The 19,310-nt window shown below is 41.8% G+C and overlaps 1 protein-coding gene across 2 annotated transcripts in view; it reads left to right on the top strand.

The window, feature by feature from the left end:
• The first annotated feature begins 10,189 nt into the window (after nucleotides 1–10,189).
• Nucleotides 10,190–19,310, top strand: part of FLOT2 (flotillin 2) — a 47,428-nt gene continuing 38,307 nt past the window's right edge. Inside the window, exon 1 of one of the 2 annotated variants that reach the window (XM_075196834.1) lies at nucleotides 10,190–10,381. In XM_075196834.1, the coding sequence (XP_075052935.1) occupies nucleotides 10,333–10,381 (49 nt within the window). In that variant the 5' untranslated portion in view covers nucleotides 10,190–10,332. The remainder of the gene's footprint in view (nucleotides 10,382–19,310) is intronic. The other variant, XM_075196833.1, reaches the window with a different exon arrangement.

Here is a 19,310-nt window from a genome sequence, read left to right as displayed (position 1 = left end):
TGGTGACGCTAGCAGACCGGTAGCATACTACAGTGCACAATTAGACAATGTGGCAAGGTCACTCCCAACATGTCTCAGAAGTGTAGCAGCAACGGCCCTTCTAGTAAGTAAGAGTGAGGATGTAGTATTAGGACATAATTCAACCATCTATACACCCCATGCTGTATCAGCTCTGTTAAATTCAGCCCAAACCAGACATGTTTCTTCAGCTAGATTCACAAAGTGGGAACTAGCCCTGATGGCCCCCTCAAACATCACCATCAAACGATGTAGCACCCTAAATCCAGCTACATACCTTCCGTATGTGTCTCAAGAGACACAAAGGGTGGGAGGTGAGGAGACCCTGGTTGATGATGAGTTAGGCAAGAATACTGACACGCATGACTGTATGGAACACCTGAATCAGACCTTTACTGCAAGGCCCGACATACGTGACACCCCCTTAGAAAATGTAGATTTTATACAGACGGAAGTTGCCATAGACAGACAGAGACAGGAGAGCTATGTACTGGTTACGCTGTTGTAGACGATCAGGATGTGGTAGAAGCTGAACCCCTTGGTCCACCTCACTCAGCCCAGGTGGCGGAACTAGTAGCACTAAGGAGAGCGTGTGAATTGGCAGAGGGTAAATCAGCCAACATATATACTGACTCTAGGTACGCCTTCGGGGTAGTGCATGATTTTGGGGCCCTTTGGCGTCTTAGAAACTTTACGACAGCAGCAGGTACACCAGTGGCACACTCACAACACATAAAAGGACTTCTGACAGCGATACAGTTACCCAGAACAGTAGCCGTCATAAAGTGCAAAGCCCATACCTTTGAAGAAGACCCAGTGTCATTGGGCAACAACAGGGCAGACGAAGCTGCTAAATGGGCAGCAGGGCAACCTATGACTGTATCGACCGAGACTATGATGGTTTTTCAGACATTAGACACGCAGAAATTAATTGAAATGCAAGATTTGTGTTCCCTGCAGGAGAAGGCGGTCTGGAAGGCGAAGGGATGTGGTCAAGAGTCCTCAGGACTCTGGAGGGATGGACAAGGTAAGCCTGTAGCTCCCCGAACATACTATCCAAGCCTGGCTGAAGCAGCACACGGCCTGACTCACCTGGGTAAAGAAGGTATGTGCAAACTGGTGAGAGCATACTGGTGTGCTCCCGGATTTTCCTCTCAAGCTGGTAAGAAAGCAATGTCATGTCTTACTTGTTTGAGGAAAAATGTTGGGAAAACTGTTCCAACTGAGCCATCCCACATCCCTCCTACAGACGGACCTTTTCAGGTAATACAAATTGACTATATCCAACTACCACCGTGCAGGAATCTAAAGTATGTGTTAGTGTGTATTGATTTGTTTTCCGGTTGGGTAGAAGCATATCCGGCAGCCACTAATACTGCTGTGTTCACTGCAAAGAAAATTGTACAAGACTTTGTGTGTAGGTTCGGTATCCCTAGAATCATTGAAAGTGATAGGGGTACCCATTTTACTGGTGATGTCTTCCAAAATATGTGTAAACTCATGGGAATCAGTAGCAGACTTCACACCCCTTACCGACCACAAGCCAGTGGTAAGGTGGAGAGAGTAAACGGTACTATCAAGAACAAACTAGGTAAGATAATGGCTGAAACTGGGTTGGCATGGCCTGAGGCTTTGCCGTTGGTCCTCCACAGCATTCGAACCACTCCTAGACCTCCTCTTAATCTGTCCCCCTTTGAGATACTGTTCGGACGACAACCTCATTTGATCGTGAGTCCACAAGACGACTTAAAGTGTAATAATGAAGTGACTGTACAATATCTTATAAGAATGAGTAGACAGCTGAAACAACAACAACAAAAACTAAAAATGCTGTCACCTGGTATGCCAGAGACGAACTGTCATGATGTTGAACCTGGAGACTATGTTATGATCCGCAATTTCTTACGTTCAGGTTGTTTAACAGACCGTTGGGAAGGCCCGTACCAAGTGCTGCTGACCAGTACTACATCACTGAAGGTTGCAGAGAGAGACACTTGGGTCCATTCCACCCACTGCAGGAGAGTCCATAATCCGGAGAAAGTGCAAGACAAGGCTCAGACCGACGACATAGAGCTGTCACTTGTGAGCCTGTTCCGGGAGACCTAAAGCCTGCAGCTGAGACACCTGAACCAGAGACGTTGCCTCAGAACTATCTTTCCAGCGATGGAGTGGCGGTTTTTGTTTTTCTTTTGTTCCAGGATTTTCCTTGTTTTTACTTTTTCTAGGACATTCTATTTTTGTGAAGGAGGATGGAGGACGAAGGAGAGTTCTGGGAGTGATACGGATGAAATAGAGGCCGAAGAAAAGTTAATAGGATATCCTGAGCAGCCCATTATCAAACTTGGTCCAGGGGTTATGAAAAGGTCTGCTAGCTCAGGAACTCGGAGGCAGTGTGAGGGGCTATTGTCTGATGAGTATTGTATCTGCAAGTTCTGCAACTCCCTAGTTGACGAGAGATGCATCCAACGATGCCAGTCCCCCAGTACTCTGAATATAGGCGGGCATCCTTTGGAGGATTATCACTCCCTGGTGGGTAAGGTGCTAAACCAAACTGAGTGTTGGGTGTGCTCTCACGTGCCTCAAGGGCAGCATAACATAGGACTAGTGCCATTCCCGCTAAACATATCCGAAGTACTCGAATTAAGGGGTGGGAGGCCCATAGAAGGGAGGTACAATAACACTAGGTCCCCTAGTCTGACGCTTCGACAATACTCCATAGGCAGATCGTTGCTGTGCCTAAACATATCTCATGCAAAGCGCCTGGAGAATTGGGAGGCTGACCTATCAGATCAGACAATGGCTCGCCACACTCATTTTAGAGAGAGACTCACAAGGTCACTACTAGGCAGGAATGCTGATGGAAGTCACAAGTTAGGGCGTATAACCAAACATAAGAAGGTATCTATTGGAAAAGTCTCTACAGATAAATGTGAAAATATCATTAATGCCGACACGTGTCTAGAGCAGATGGAGACACTAGGCATGGGTAGTTTTATCAAAACTCTGTGTGATATAATTCATGGGCATACTGTTCCTTATGTTCTCCCTGATGATGTGTATTTTGTTTGTGGGAGGAAAGCTTATTCCTGGGTGACTCTGAGTTCCAAGGGCTTGTGTTTCTTAGCCAAACTGGTTCCTGAAATCATGACTATTACTCATGAAGAAATGGTAGATATTCACAAGACTACATCACCACCATACATACACACACAGTATGAACACCGTGGCAAGAGAAATATGATTCCTGGTGAGGAACCCATAGCTACAAAATTGATTAGTGAAACTGCTGGTTTCCAAGTTATGGTTGCTCTAGATCTCACCAGGACCGCTCGGGGAACATTAAACTTTAAATATATCCAAGACCTAGCTAAATTAATAGATAATATCACCGAGATGTATGATGACACTTTCAGGTATACTGGAAGGGAGCTACAAGCGTACAAGAAGGAGTTGGTGCAACATAGACTGGTACTAAATTATCTCACCTCTATTACTGGTGGGTACTGTGTGACACTGGCCACCCAGTTCGGTGTCAAATGTTGCACGTACATTACTAATAATACGGAAGACCCTAAAGAGGTTATAGACCGGAAGATGGATGAAATTTTGCAGCTGAAATGGGAATTTCGAAAGAGCCATAATTCTTCGTTATATGAGGTCGGGGAAAAGGTGGCGGGTTGGTTCTCATGGTTGAACCCAGCAAAATGGTTCTCCGGTCTGGGGGAGTGGGTACAGGAAATGGTTGCTAGTGTAGGTAAGCTCCTTCTCCTTATACTGGGTGTCATCTTAGCAATTGGTTTAGTTGTCAAATGTGTTCCTACTGTGTTGAAGTGTGGAAAACGGTCTCATGGGAGTAACACTGAGAAAGAGACTGAAAGGGTGGTACCAGATACCGAGATCATGGTCTGTGAAGAAGTATTATATAATCCTGAACTTGAAACGGTGATTGGGTGATAGTTTATTACACTATCAAAGGGTGGAACTGTCGAAGTCAGCAAATTGGATAAAGTCATTTCAATTAAAGTCTAGCAAACTTGGTTGTCTTTGTCTGAAAAGATGCGTACGGTTCGCATCGACGTACAAGGGCACGCTACGGCGTGAAAGGGCGTACGCATCCACTACACGTGGCAGCAACAGTAATTGGTCTTTTACCATACATTCGCACAAACACGCATACTTATAAAATAGTACACATTATTGGTAGTTGCAACACATAGTCAGTTATGTCGAAATATAGTAGTATTTATATGTTATATCAGAGTTACATGCATATTAGTGAAATACACAGAACGGGTTAAAGGAATAACATCATGAGTGGTATCATAATGAACCTTGTTATATATCCTACTGTTTGGTGCGCTCTGCGAGGGAATCGCAGAGTGCATACGCAAGTTATGAATGATAGGGAATTATGAACTACTTAAGACTAAGGAATTCTGGCGGGAAGAGCAGAGCATACCCCCTGCAGAGATGACCCCCTCCTTTGGATTCCTTAGGATGAACCAGCCAATGATTGACGACCCCTTGGACATTCCTGAGACCCGGACCAATAGATGCAAGCCATACCATCTTCATTGTATTACTGTATTTGATTGTGTATAAAAGCAGCAGCTTGTGATCCAGAGTGCAGACTTCTTGTCCCCAGACTTCAGGATTGAATGACTGCACTGGATCCAGAGCGCCTGCGATAAGTAACGGCTGTATTTACTATTACTTCGCTTAAGCATATTATTCTACTTATTGCGAATAAATCTTTGTGCGTTGGAAACACAAATCGAGGTTCGACAATCGTTATTGGTTAGCGACAATACGCACATAACAGCAGCATGTCCAAAACAGAGCTTATTATCTTCCCTGCTGCCAGTGTCACCACCTGTCATCAAATCTCCGTCAATAACATCACAATTCCCTCAGTCTTCCAAGCCCGCTGCCTTAGGGTCACACTTGACTCTGCCCTCACATCCAGACTCTCTCCCAGTTTGGTCGACTCCACCTTAAAAACATTGCTAGAATACACCCTTTTTTACTCAACATGCTACCAAAACTCGTATCCATTCCCTCATCTCCCGTCTTGACTATTGCAACCTCCGGCTATCTGACATTCCCGACACACATATATCTCCACATCAATCCATCCTAAACACTGCTGCAAGACTGATCAACCTCTCACTGCTCCACATCTGCTGCACCACTTTGCAAATCCCTTCACTGGCTCCCTGTGTCCTCCAGAATCCAATTCAAATTACTCACCCTTACCTACAAAGCCCTCAACAACACTACCCCATAATATCAAAATACTCTCCCTCCCGTCCTCTTAGATCTACCTCTGACCTTCACCTTCTCTTGTCTCTGGTTACCACCTCTCACTCCCGCCTACAAGACTTCTCCCCACTTATGGAATTCCCAACCAAGCCCAATCAGACTTTCCCACAGCCTTCAAATCTTTAGACGCTCTCTGAAAACCCATCTTGTTTTTATAGCTTGCCTTATTCGGGTGTGATACATATGTTCGATAGTTACATGATCGACACTTATATGTTCGACACCATAATATATTATTATTATCATTTATTTGTTAGGCGCCACAAGATTTCCGCAGCGCCGTACACAAAGCAAACAGTAGACTATACAGGGTATAACAGTTCAGAACAATAAACAAAAATACCAATGCTTCAGAAACTCCAGTTAGGTTAATGCAGTAGAGGCGGAGTAGAAGAACAGGTGTGGAGACAAGAGGGAAGAGGGCCCTGCTCATTCGAACTTACATCCTAATGGTGGGTGAACGAAACAAACACAATTGGAGGAAGTTGAAGTGTGGGGAGAGGGACCGGGAGGAGAGAGGGTAGAACGTTTGGAGGAGATGCAGGTTAGGTAGAAGGTTGGTAGGCTTTAAGGAACAGGTGAGTTTTGAGTGCTCGTTTGAAGGAGCACAGATTAGGAGAGAGACGGATGGAGCGCGGGAGGTCATTCCAGTGGAGGGGGGCGGCACGGGAGAAGTCTTGGATTCTGGAGTGGGAAGTGGTGATAAGAGTGGAGGAGAGGCGGCGGTCATTAGCTGAGCGTAGGGAGCGGGCAGGAGTGTGAATGGAGATGAGGTTAGAGATGTAAGGGGCCGTAGACTGAGAGAGAGCCTTGTACGTGGTGATAATATATAGATAGGGTTAGATGGTTAACAATAATAATAGACAATATTATTAGGTTGTCAGTTTGAATGTAGACAGTATTATTAGGTCGACAACAATATCCCTAACCCTAACCATATAATACTGTCTACATTTCAATTGTTAACCTAATAATATCTATTTGATTTGTCTCTACAATTTTTTACATGCTAGTAGGAATTAAAAGTCTTATGTATTTTAAAACAAGTCTGATTGGAAGCGACAGACCTAAATACCACACAATCCCCCGCTAATCACTATTTCTTTTGAATCCATAACATATGGGGAAACGCGTCATGTGGCTTATTCAGTGGGACTCTGATCTAACTCTGCAGTGCCTACACGCTATGAAAAGTAAAACTTCTGGGTTGCAATTGTATTAATTATTGACACGTATGTTTGTTTTCTTCAATCTGGAATCACCTGTAAATTGATGCACTCTCTCCTATATCACAGCACCCAGTTTACCGTAAGCAGGTGAGCCAACTTCCAGGCACAGAATATGCTGTACGGAGATCCCTGCCTCTCAATTCAGATGCAATAGGATTATTTTAATTTTCAATAGTTGCTGATTTTACGGAAACATTTACATCAGGTGCAGTTATTACATTGAAAACAGTGAACAAACTTTTATACAACGTGCAGAGATTTCTGCCTTTGAATTTGAAAGCAGTAGGAGGAAATCCTTATAGAGATATTTTAGACAGATATCAAATTTATGGAAACTCCTATATTGGGTGGTAAGCAATCTTCTAAAATACATGCAATCCACCCGTAGACTTTGCTCTGTTAGACTGAGCTAAATATTCTAACAAGGATCAGGATTACACTGTTAGCCAACATGTGATACGTGTGGACTTTAAGACACTGTTCACTTTATGATTATTTCAGTGATATATTTTTAAGTGTCAGTTACAACCATGTATATTTAATTGAAGGTGTGCACATATATCTATATATTCTTGCATTGTGAGACATATCTGGTTAGCAATTCTGCCTCACAGCGCTAGGGTCATGAGTTCAATTCCCGACCATGGCCTTATCTGTGTGGAGTTTGTATGTTCTCCCCGTGTTTGCGTGGGTTTCCTCTGGGTGCTCTGGTTTCCTCCCACACTCCAAAAACATACTAGTAGGTTCATTGGCTGCTATCAAAATTGACCCTAGTCTGTCTCTGTGTTAGGGAATTTAGACTGTAAGCTCCAATAGAGCAGGGACTGATGTGAGTGAGTTCACTGTACAGCGCTGCGTAACTAGTGGCGCTATATAAATAAATGGTGATGATGATGATATCTTTAATTTTATGAATAAACCAGTATTTGGATTTTAATTTTTTTTTTTCTCTCATTAGTGAATAAATGTTTAAGAGTCTTTAAACACCTCTTAATAATTATTTTAATATTGTTGACGTAATGAATGTATAACCGTCAACCGCATACCGCCTTATCCCCAGAATGACACTACTTGCACTAATACACCTTCACAACTGTCCCAATCTCCACTCTGAGCCACAAACGCTCCTCCTGTTTCAGCTGTGCCCTCTTCCACTTAGAATGTAAGCTCTCTAATGAGCAGGGTCCTCCATACCCTTTGTTTTCATGTCTGCATTTATTTTGTCTACGTTGTTTGTTCTTGTTTTATGTATGTCCTAATTTGCCTACTGTACGGTGCTGTGGAGCACTGTGGGTCCTTACAAATCTACGATAATAATATACCTCAGTCTTACTTCATTTTGAACTATTGCATCATCATCATTTATTTATATAGCTCCAGCAAATTCCGTAGCGTTTTACAGTTGGGAACAAACAGTAATAAAACAATACTGGGTAATACAGACAGACATAGAGGTAAGAGGGCCGTGCTCGCACGCTTACAATCGTTGGGACAATGGGAGTTTGATACACAAGGGTAAGTGCTACAGCATATTTTCTCTCTCACCACTCGCTGCAAGAGTGCAGTGGTCGTGAAGCTCTCTCTTTAACCACAACCATGAACATCATTAACAAACCTTTCTGAGATGATCTCCACCCACCTGTCATTCCAAGGTTTCGGTCATCCTTTGTGTCAAGAAAAAAATAGAAAATGTAGGGCTGCAGTGCAAATGCAGGCTATTTTACTACTGATCCCGGTACCGCAACATGGGGTGCGCATAGAAATTCGCGATATTGCGCTACCGTAATGACGCTTTATATGTGCAGCTGCGCGGAATCGCGGCCGCGAATCGTAATTGAATATGCCCCCATATGCGTAATTTTGTGAATTTATACCTGTTTTTATGGATATGCACATGATTTAGCTGTCAAGATGGCATCTATTGCTTGCTGAATGCGGTGCTAGCTGCAATATTGTGCCTGATTTTTCACCACGTTATAAAACAAGTTTTAAAGGAGAGAACTGACAGAAACGGAAGTTAAATTACCTGGTACTGTTAATAAAAACACAATTCTATATACTCCAGCTGTCATTTCAATTATTTGCAGTTGAATGAGAATTTGGTTTAGTGCAGCAAAAACCATATTATTAATTATATAAGTGCTACTAGAAACATTTACTCTGCCCACCTGTCATTCCAAGGATTCAGGTTATCTTGAGCAAATGGGAAACTGTCACTGACTACCGAATGCCCTTACTGCAGCCCCAGAGGCCCACCACTGCCTACCAGCTGATTAAGGACATGATTGATGAGGAAGGCAGTGCTTGGGGTGATGGAGAACACCGCGGAGCTGCATCGGACGAGCTCATCCTCTTTGTTAAATGCAGCAGTGGTCATACTCAAGATCAGTGTTACTCAAACCCAGTCCTCGGGACCCCACACTGTGCATGATTTCCAGGTGACAATGGAAATAGTTATACCACCTGTGGATCTGTGTTAGTCAGCAATGAATACACCATACTTCTTGCCAACTTTATGTTGGTCACATCCAGGAGTTCCTGGAGGGCAGGAGGGGCGGGGATTTGCACATTGCACCATTTTGGCCATGCCCCCAGTGACGTAATACTTGTTTTGGGTTTTTACAGCTGTAAAAAGACCCAAAACAGGCATTAGTCGCGTCGGGGCCAAAATGACGCAATTTCCAGAGAATTGCGTCATGCTGACTCTAACCTGCCCACTTCATTAGTGACATTGGCAGATGTGGGAGAATTACCAGCTCTCCCAGGATTCCTACCTGGAATTCGGGAGAATCCCAGACATTCCAGGAGAGTTGGCATGTATGGAATACACCTGCGCTAAAGCAAGGAGATATGGAAAACATACACTGTTACGGGTCCCGAGGACCAGGTTTAAGAAACGCTGCACAAGATAACCGAATTGACAGACAGATGGAGTTCATGTTTCAATTGGTGCCTGCATAATTAACAAGTGCATATATGTCATCTGTTCTTTTCTTCTGGTTTAACGGGTTAACTAATATCTAATAAGTCATGCAGAATTCACATTATAACAAAATTTAGTAAACATGTAAATGTTTGGATTTGGGGCCCTAATATCTGCTTGCTGTGTGCTCAGATGCCCAACAGCAAAGTATCACTGGAAAATATATTCCAATATTGTCAGCCATGCAATAAAACAGGGTTCGTGTAGTGCTGTGTTATTTAATCGAGAAGAGTGCACCTGTTACCACTGAGCCATTATGTGACACCACCGAGCAAGAAATGACCAGAAATAATCATATAATTGAATTCAATATGGCGACCACAAGTAGGAGCTGTGAGACCCATGAACTGTGAAACCCGACCCAGCCCGGCGCTGAGAGGGAATCGGTGCCCTCCTTACCTCCCACCAGGCGGTGAGAGATGGGGAGCGGGCAGTGGGCAGCGGAGGGCGGGGAGCGAGGGCTGCGCTGTGCGACATAACAGTTATTACCGTTATTGCTTATTGCCGCTTTCCTCCTACTCTCATTGGTCAGCTGCTCGTCCCGAAAGACACGCCCCTTTACGTTCTCTCGCTAGCGCTCCACACTGTACGGATTTGGGAATCATTCATGTCCTGGCCCCGCCCACTCGCTGTCTGCAGCCTGTAGCTGGGGGCCGCTCATTGACCATCCTGGCCCCGCCCCCCCTCTGGTGTCTGCGCCTTGTCCGTACGGCTTGTTGTTTGGGGGGAAGGGAGAGAGCGAGAAGGAAGCAGCCGACTTCTTACTAAACGTCTGCGATCATGGGGAACTGTCACACGGTGGGGCCCAATGAGGCGCTGGTGGTATCGGGTAAGTGCACGGCCTGATGGTTTGGTAAACATGTCATGATGGGAAGACTGTTATTTCCAGCCTTCCCTCCTGGAGCCACCCACCTCCCTAAGGAGTGACATTTACAGTGTGCTGGTGCTAAATGTCAATGTAAATACACCTATAGTGTCACGTGGTGCTGTCCAAACCATGACTTACGCTCATTAGTTCTCACTGATCCAAGTCTTGTGTATATATAGTGTATTTGTTTGTTTAGTACACACTCATTAATATTATTTGTGGCTCCATGTGTTGCAATACTGAAAGCCTGGGGACGGGAGAGGTGGTTTAATGGCTCCTCTTACATTACTCCCACTATCTGCATCCTAGGCTTTTTCATGCAATCGCTTTTAAATGTCTGCAGCATCCTGTGATGTGTATTTTTTTGGGTTTAAATTCCCACATGGATCAATGATGTGGTGGTTTATTTACACCTTAGACAGCTGTGTGTGTGTGTGTGTGTATGTATCAGGATTGCAGGGAGTGGCAGTCCTTAGGGCTGGTTCATTGCAGAATAATCAACATATTCCCAAGTAGATCCAAGGATTGACCCTTCCAATGCTGGGCTATATTTGCTTCCAGTTTGTATTGTAGCTCCACCTAGTACTAATATGGGTAAAATAGGGTTGTGTGATCTCAGAGGCGTTGTCAGGGAGGAAAATAAGCAGATGGGATGGAGATGCATTATTGTCATCTTTAAATCAGAATTTGTAATCTGTAAAGGGCTGCACAGTGTGCTGGTATAAACAACTTGGTTCTATAGCTTTTTCAACATTTATATTAAATTGAAAACCCTGGTTCTCAACTTGGCGTATGTAAGACCATTTCAAGGGGTGCGTTAATTTGTTAAACATAACCCAAAATAAATATATTTGTAGAGAATACTACAGATAGAAAACTAATCGGGAGAGGATATTTCTATAACATTTACATTAATAAAGAGTGACTTGGAATAAATTTGCTCTGATTGTATAAATGTACAAAGTTATGGGTTACTTAGAATAAACAAACCCCCTTTTTTAGGTGGTGGTTGGTAATCATTTACCATCACACAGATTTACATGTTAAAAATAAGTGAGAAGCCGTTATGTAGTTGTTTTAGCATATTCTGTTAGTCACAATTGGAACACCAATAACTGTTATTATAGTGTTAGCAAAGTAAGAGCATGATTTATATTCAAATGTAGATTACTCTGTAGTAACAGATAAGCATTTATCTCAGTAATGCATTGTGACACCTAGCTATGGTGATATTACTTGGGGTGTGGCATGGCAGATTTCTGAAGATATGTCCTTTAATTCTCTTAGCCGTGGTGATGTCACTAGTGTTCTATACCATCGTCACATTGAAGAGGAGCCATGATTTTCTTTCATAATTGTCCATTCTCGATCCTACAAAATACCCCAAAAAAATATGTTTGTTTTTATAGTGAGGATTTGTCACAAAAGTTATTTGCCACAATCTTTTTGTTTCTTTTGTTAAGTCGCCTTGTAACAAACTGCTTGGCTTGGGCTACAGTCAGTTTTGTGTCTTGATTACCATGAACCCTCCTGGCATTTGCAAATATGTTATTTTGTACCATGGTCATTCTCTGAAATGTGTGTTTTGTAACCAAATTTGAGATTCGCTATGCTCAATGTCAGTCATGGACTTGTCCTTGGTTTTTACATCTTCACTCAGCTGCAACTGGATATAGTTATGTATTATTTAGTCAACAAAAGGTGGTTTCCATTTAACTATTTAAATGGGTTAGAAAGTAGTTACCTGTGGTCTAAGTATTCTAGTTGACTGTGCAGCCTATGTGGCTTCAGTGCTTGTTTTTGTTTTTATACAAATGTACATCTAATGATTTGCCAGATCAATGGACATGTAAAACATTGTTTTCATGTGAGGATATAATGGGTGCATGACATTGAAAGACAGTCCACCCATGAACACCTTATATTACATAATGCTTTGTCCCTTCTTGCATTGAAAAACATATTTAGTTTGCGTGTCTGACCCTGGTGAGCACATCCGCTCCCGCTATATCATCATCATCATTATCACCATCATCATGACCATTTATTTATATAGCGCCACTGATTCCGCAGCGCTGTACAGAGAACTCATTCACATCAGTCCCTGCCCCATTGGAGCTTACTGTCTAAATTCCCTAACATACACACACAGAAAGAAAATATTGAAGTTAGCCACACTTTGTTTTGCCATTGTGATAAACTTCCATACCTCTAAATTGCCAATTGATTCTGTCACTCAGTACTCTGACCAGAAGACAGGATCGGTCCATCTATGGCTGGTCATGTGAAGCTGAATGACCATGCCACTTCTAGCTGCCACTGGGACCTGTTGGTGCGGGCTGATGGCACTCCTCTTCTGACTTCATTTTCCAAAGTTCCTCTAAGGATTTCAACAGCTTTCAATCAGATTTATATTTGCTTTGGGCCCACACATAATATATGATCTGGCCTTTTGACCGTGTGTCTCCAACATTACTTAGAAACCTATTTCCACAGAAAAAATATATAAATCAAGGACGGCTTTTATCTTGTAACTCCTACCGGTCCTTGTTGATTACTAGAGCTGAAATCATTCAACCAGTGTAAAGGAAATGGCAGTTTCCATCTAGAGCCCTCTGTAGGTGTCATATGGTAACTACAGTCCTCTGTAAACTGTCCCTACAAGTCTCTCTAGATTTCTGTAACTGCATTTACTGTGCCAGTGTAGGGGTAAGCGGATATATCCCCAACTGGGCATAATTATTCCTATACCTCTATATACCTCAAGGGATATATCACTGGCCACTTGTAATAATTATTTTGATATGATAGATTTCACAAGAGTTTGTCAGACTAGTTCACTTCATTCATAGTCCTGTCTGGATTTAAGATTGCTGATGCTTTAGCTAGTATTTTCCACTTCATTTTCATATTTCAATTTAAATTAATAGGTGCATCTCTAGACTATTGTATTAGTAGCATAACAGAGTGTGGTGGTAACAGAGCAACAACACATTTCGCTAGTTGTAGCTTTTTAAGGCAAGCCTTCTATATGTGTGGGTGCGCCTCTCGGGCTATGTAATATATGAATATACTGAGCAACCAAAGATTTAGGGGATGACATACTTTGTGCGGTTGTATAAACTTTGTCTAAATGAATGTTCCATTTAATCCCTAGCACCATGGTTTCCCCAAAGTTAATAGTTAAGGATTGTAAGTTATATGCTGGAAACATAATGGTGTACGTGATGCATTTTCTCTCATTTGAATTTTGATGAGATTGAAAGGTTTCCCCTTCTCCTGCACCTTCATTGTGGAGTCAAGGCAAAATCAATGTTGTTCGGATGTGTTTTATTTTTGTTTTTTTATTCCCATTTTTTCCGATTTATAAATCGCAGTTTATCTTTATCCTGGTAGTTTACCTGATCATTCTGTGTTTAAGTAGTGCTACAGGGAACAACATAGTACGAATTCTGTTGATGTGCTGTCATGATACAAAGAGATACTTCATTAGGAGTTACGACTCTGCAGCAATGCCACAGTGATCGTGTCTTTCAGCACATTCTACAAAGTTCAGACTATAGATATTGTTGCACTTTTTCCTGTTTTCTGTATCAGTGCCCTGTGTCTGCAAAGCTTACTAGTGCTAAAGGAATTCTAAAGACCCCTACAGGAAAGCCGGCAAGTTTTCCCCACTCCAGTCTGCTTAATGTGGATACTGATTACAGTCATGGCTAACGGTTTTGAGACTGACACAAATATTATTTTTCACAAAGTCTGCTGCCTCAGTTTTTATGATGGCAATTTGCATATACTCCAGAATGTGATGAAGAGTGATCAAATGAATTGCAATTAATTTCAAAGTCCCTTATTGCTATGACAATGAACTTTATCCCAAAAACAACATTTCCACTGCATTTCAGCCCTGTCACAAAAGGACCAGCTGACATTAGGTCAGTGATTCTCTCGTTAACACAGGTGAGAGTGTTGATGAGGACAAGGCTGGAGATCATTCTGACATTGTGATTGATTCAGAATAACAGACTGGAAGCTTTAAAAGGAGGGTGTTGTTTGAAATCCATGTTCTTCGTCTGTCAACCATGGTTATCTGCATGGAAACACGTGCAGTCATCATTACTTTGCACAAAAGGGCTTCACAGGTATTGCTGCTAGTAAGATTGCACCTAAATCAACCATTTATCGGATCATCAAGAACTTCAAGGAGAAAGATTCAATAGTTGTGAAGAAGGCTTCATGGCGCCCAAGAACATCCAGCAAGCGCCAGGACTGTCTCCTAAAGTTGATTCAGCTGCGGTATTGGGACACCACCAGTGCAGAGCTTGCTCAGGAATGGCAGCAGGCAGGTGTGAGTGCATCTGTACACACAGTGAGACAAAGACTTTTGGAGGATGGCCTGGTGTCAAGAAGGCCAGCAAAGAAGCACACTTCTCTCCAGGAAAAACATCAGGGACAGACTCATATTCTGCAAAAAGTACATGGATTGGACTGCTGAGGACTGGGGTAAAGTCATTTTCTCTGATGAATCCTATTTCAGATTGTTTGGGGTATCTGGAAAAACGCTTGTCCGGAGAAGGAAAGGTGAGCGCTACCATCCGTTCTGTGTCATGCCAACAGTAAAGTATCCTAAGACTATTCATGTGTGGGGCTGCTTCTCAGCCAAGGGAGTGGGCTTACTCACAATTTTGCCTAAGAACACAGCCATAAATTAAGAATGGTAAAAAAAAAATCCTCTAAGAGCAACTTCTCCCAACCATCTGAGAAGTTTGGTGATGAACAATGCCTTTTCCAGCATGATTGAGCACCTTGCCATAAGGCAAAAGTGGTAACTAAGTGGCTCGGGGATCAAAACATTGAAATTTTGGGTCCATGGCCAGGAAAATCCCAAGACCTTAACCCCATTGAGAACTTGTGGTCAATCTTCAAGAGGCAGGTGGACAAACACAAACCCACAAATTCTGACAAACTTCAAGCATTGATTAGGCAAGAATAAGCGGCCATCAGTCAGTATGTGGCCCAGAAGGTGATTGACAGCATGCCAGGGCGAATTGCAGAGGTCTTCAAAAAGAAGGGTCAACACTGCAAATATTGACTCTTTGCATAAACTTAATGTAATTGTCAATAAAAGCCTTTGACACTTATGAAACGCTTGTAATATTACTTCAGTATACCATAGCAACATGTGACAAAAAGGTCTAAAAACACTGAAGCAGCAACCTTTGTGAAAACCAATACTTGTGTCATTCTTAAAACTTTTGACCACGACCGTAGATCTTGTTTTATTGTGTTTACTTCTAAATGAATGGTATTAGTTTTGATAACTAGTAAAGATGGCAACCTTTGCCATAGGGGAGTGTAACAGAGTTCTACCAATTTCTAGGCAAGCTAGCACCAAATACATCCGTATTACCTGCTTTCTAGCGGAAGATTGGTCATCTCCACTCTAATTCTTGTCAACCCTTACAGACAATTAGGCATCGGTCCCATGTCTGTAAGTTCTATCTGCTAATGTGTTGATGTAGTAATTTCAGCTGTGCCTTGCAGAGGGGTCAACGCTTACTGTACCAGAGTTCATTGTTCCATTTCAAATTTGGCTTTTCATTTTTTTTCTGCCCATATGTGAAATACTTTTGTAAAGGTTTGGCTATCTTTTATATAATCTATTGTTTGCATCATATATAGCCATAATTTGCCCTGTGTGCCTCAATTGTGTGTGTGTATGTGTATGTGTATATATATATATATATATATATATATATATATATATATATATATATATATATATATATATATATATATATATTATATTATATTATACCTTTTATGTAGCACCTTTTTGTTTTTATGTTTATATATGCTATAGTTAGCAGAACATAAACATGTGACTTGTTCTGTGAGTTAACGTAAGCCTTGCCACATCGGTTCTTGCATATATTACAGGAAAATAAGTCATGTGCTCCAGTGGTTTTTCTGAGTCCACTTCCTTTATTAAGAATCTCTTTCATAAATATGTTTTGCTTGTAAACACAAATGTAGGTATATTTATTTTCAGTACTTCCTTGTTCATTGTTTGAGGTTTCAAACACTAGCTCTTGCAGGTCTGAAATACTGATTGGAATGTCACATTTCTTCATTTTATTGGGTATAATTCATTTTCTTAAAACAACAATTACACTTTTATTTTTTAAGTAATTCCTCTAATAGTTCTGCAGAATAAGACCTCAGGGATGCAAACAATCAACGTCTCTTCTTGTGTTACAGGACCACCTAACCTAAAATATATTTTACCTTATGTTAAAAAGAGCTACTGAAATATATATATATATATATATATATATATATATATATATATATATATATATATATATATATAATAAATTTATTTTAATGTAATATTTGTATTTTTTGTTCCGGGGGGATGGGATTTGTAAGATCTTGTGGAGACAAGAGAAATATGATCTAACATATGCTACAATGGGTGAATGAACCTAGTATACAGCAATCTCCAGCTCTCTACACTTGTAGTTCCAGCAGGCTGGCGCTGGGTTCTGCATGCTTCCAGTGTCTGTGGTACCTGTTATTCCAGTTGAAAGGTTAGCGTCCTCTGATCGCAGTTACCAGCATGCTTGATGAACTGGTAAAAACAAATCCGTTGATTATTAGGCTTGTTTTGGGGTAAAAACTAAAAATTCTTTTATTCTATGTAGTGACGCTGCAGGACTGCTCGGGACAACGGCATGCTAAATGTGCTACATTGCGCACTCTGTTAGCTAGCTCCTGCTTTGTGTAACTAGTTTGAAATTGCGCAGCGTTAAAACAGGACATTTAGAATGGTAACGTTGGGCGCAGGGCGTTTCAGGAGTTGAATGTTATGATCCTGGTGGATACTAACCTTTCTACTTGTGTCGATGATTAAAGGATGTCTCCAACCAATTGTAAAAATGTAGTTTAGCATGAAATTGTAAGATAAAGAACATGTATCTCCTCTAATCTGACAGATCCCGCATGGCCTGTATCAGGCAGGCTTTGATCTCTTTCAAAATACTAGTGACACGACAAAGCATTTTTTCATGTGAGTACTTAATTTCTCTAGCATCAACCAGCGCTCAGCGCCAAAAGGGTTAACTCCCGGTGCTAGGCGCCGGGAGGGTAACTATGTGTACCAAATGTAAATATATACTATTTATATAAAATAAAAACACATTTAAAATAAAATTTTGCACAAGGCACACTTTGCTGACCATATATATGCGCTCCCCCAATAGATGAACAATGAACTAGTCACATTGTGCTACCTGTAAACTCCACCTTAGATTAACCCTAATATATTGAATATTAATTTAATCTGTGATGTGCCAGTTTTATTGTAAAACTGTAAAAAAAATTATTTTATGAGTAACCTACATAAAGGCAACTTTCGCAATATCAATAACCAATTCTTGCAAGGCATTTTAAATCGAAGTTGTTTTCCTTTGTCCAAGCTCTTATATTCTCTCTGTTAAAATGTAGACAACAAACCTTTTAGCTTAGGTTAGAAGAAGGATATTCATACCTATGGTAATGCAATATTTCTGCACACTTTTATGTTTCTTTGTGTGTGTTTCTGTAACTTAATGGATGATGGACACTGGCTGGGGACAACAACAGAAGGTTGAGTCATATAGACCGGTCAGCCTCAACATTAACACAATCTGCCTAATGTTGTGTAGGTTCCCCTCATGCCCCCAAGCTAGCTCTGACCCATCAAGGCATGGACAAGACCTCTTAAGGTGTCCTCTGGTATCTGGCACCAAAACGTTAGCAGAAGATCCTTTAAGTTCTGTAAGTTGCGAGATGGGTTCTCCATTACTCGGACTTGTTATTCCAGCACATCCCACAGATGCTCGATCGGATTGAATTCTGGGGAATTTGGAGGCCAAGTCAACATCTTCAACTCTCTTGTCATATTCCTCAATCCATTTCTAAACAATTTGTGCAGTCTTGCAGGGCGCATTATTCTGCTGAAAGAGGCCATTGACCTCAAGGAATACCGTTGAAACCTAGGGGTGTACTTGGTCTGCAACAATGTTTCGGTAGGTGGTACATGTCAAAGTAACATCCACCGCCTTCTTCCCATAGTGCATCTTGATGACGTCTCTTCCCCAAGTAAATGACGCACACGCACAAGGCCGTGCACATGATGTAAAAGCAAACGTGGTTCATTAGACCAGGCTATCTACTTTCATTGCTCCATGGTCCCTATCTGGCGCTCACGTGCACATTAAGGTGCTTTCAGTGGTGGACAGGAGCCAGCGCAGGCACACTGACCGGTCTGCGGCTATGCAGCAAGCTGCAATGTGTGTTCTGACACCTTTCTGTCATAGACAGCATTAGCTTTTTGGCATTTTGTGCTACAGTAGCTCTTCTGTGGGATTGTATCACACTGGCTAGCCGTCGCTCCCCATATGCATCAATGTGTCTTGGGCACTCATGACCCTGTCGCCGATTCACCGGCTGTCCTTCTTTGGGCCACTTTTTGTGGGTACTAACCAGTGCATACCGGGAACATTCCAAAAGATCTGCCGTATTGGAGATGCTCTGACTCAGTGTAGCCATCATAATTTGGCCCTTGTCAAGGTCGCTCAGATCCATACACTTGCCCATATTTTCTGCTTCCAACGCATCAACTTCAAGAACTGACTGTTCACTTGCTGCCTAAAATATCCCACCCCTAGACAGGTGCCATTGTAACAAGACAATCAATGTTATCACTTCACTTGTCAGTGGTTTTAATGTGGTGGCTGATCAGTGTACATATTTCAATTTAAATAGTGATATTTGATCAATTTGGAACACCCTTAACAATGACATATCCTATAGGTATTGGCAAACTTATCAGTTACATAACAAAATG

Source organism: Mixophyes fleayi, chromosome 2 (assembly GCF_038048845.1).
Source record: "Mixophyes fleayi isolate aMixFle1 chromosome 2, aMixFle1.hap1, whole genome shotgun sequence".
NCBI lineage: Eukaryota > Metazoa > Chordata > Amphibia > Anura > Limnodynastidae > Mixophyes > Mixophyes fleayi.
The sequence above is the reverse complement of the archived record's forward strand: the minus strand, read 5'-3'. Positions and strand labels throughout refer to the sequence as shown.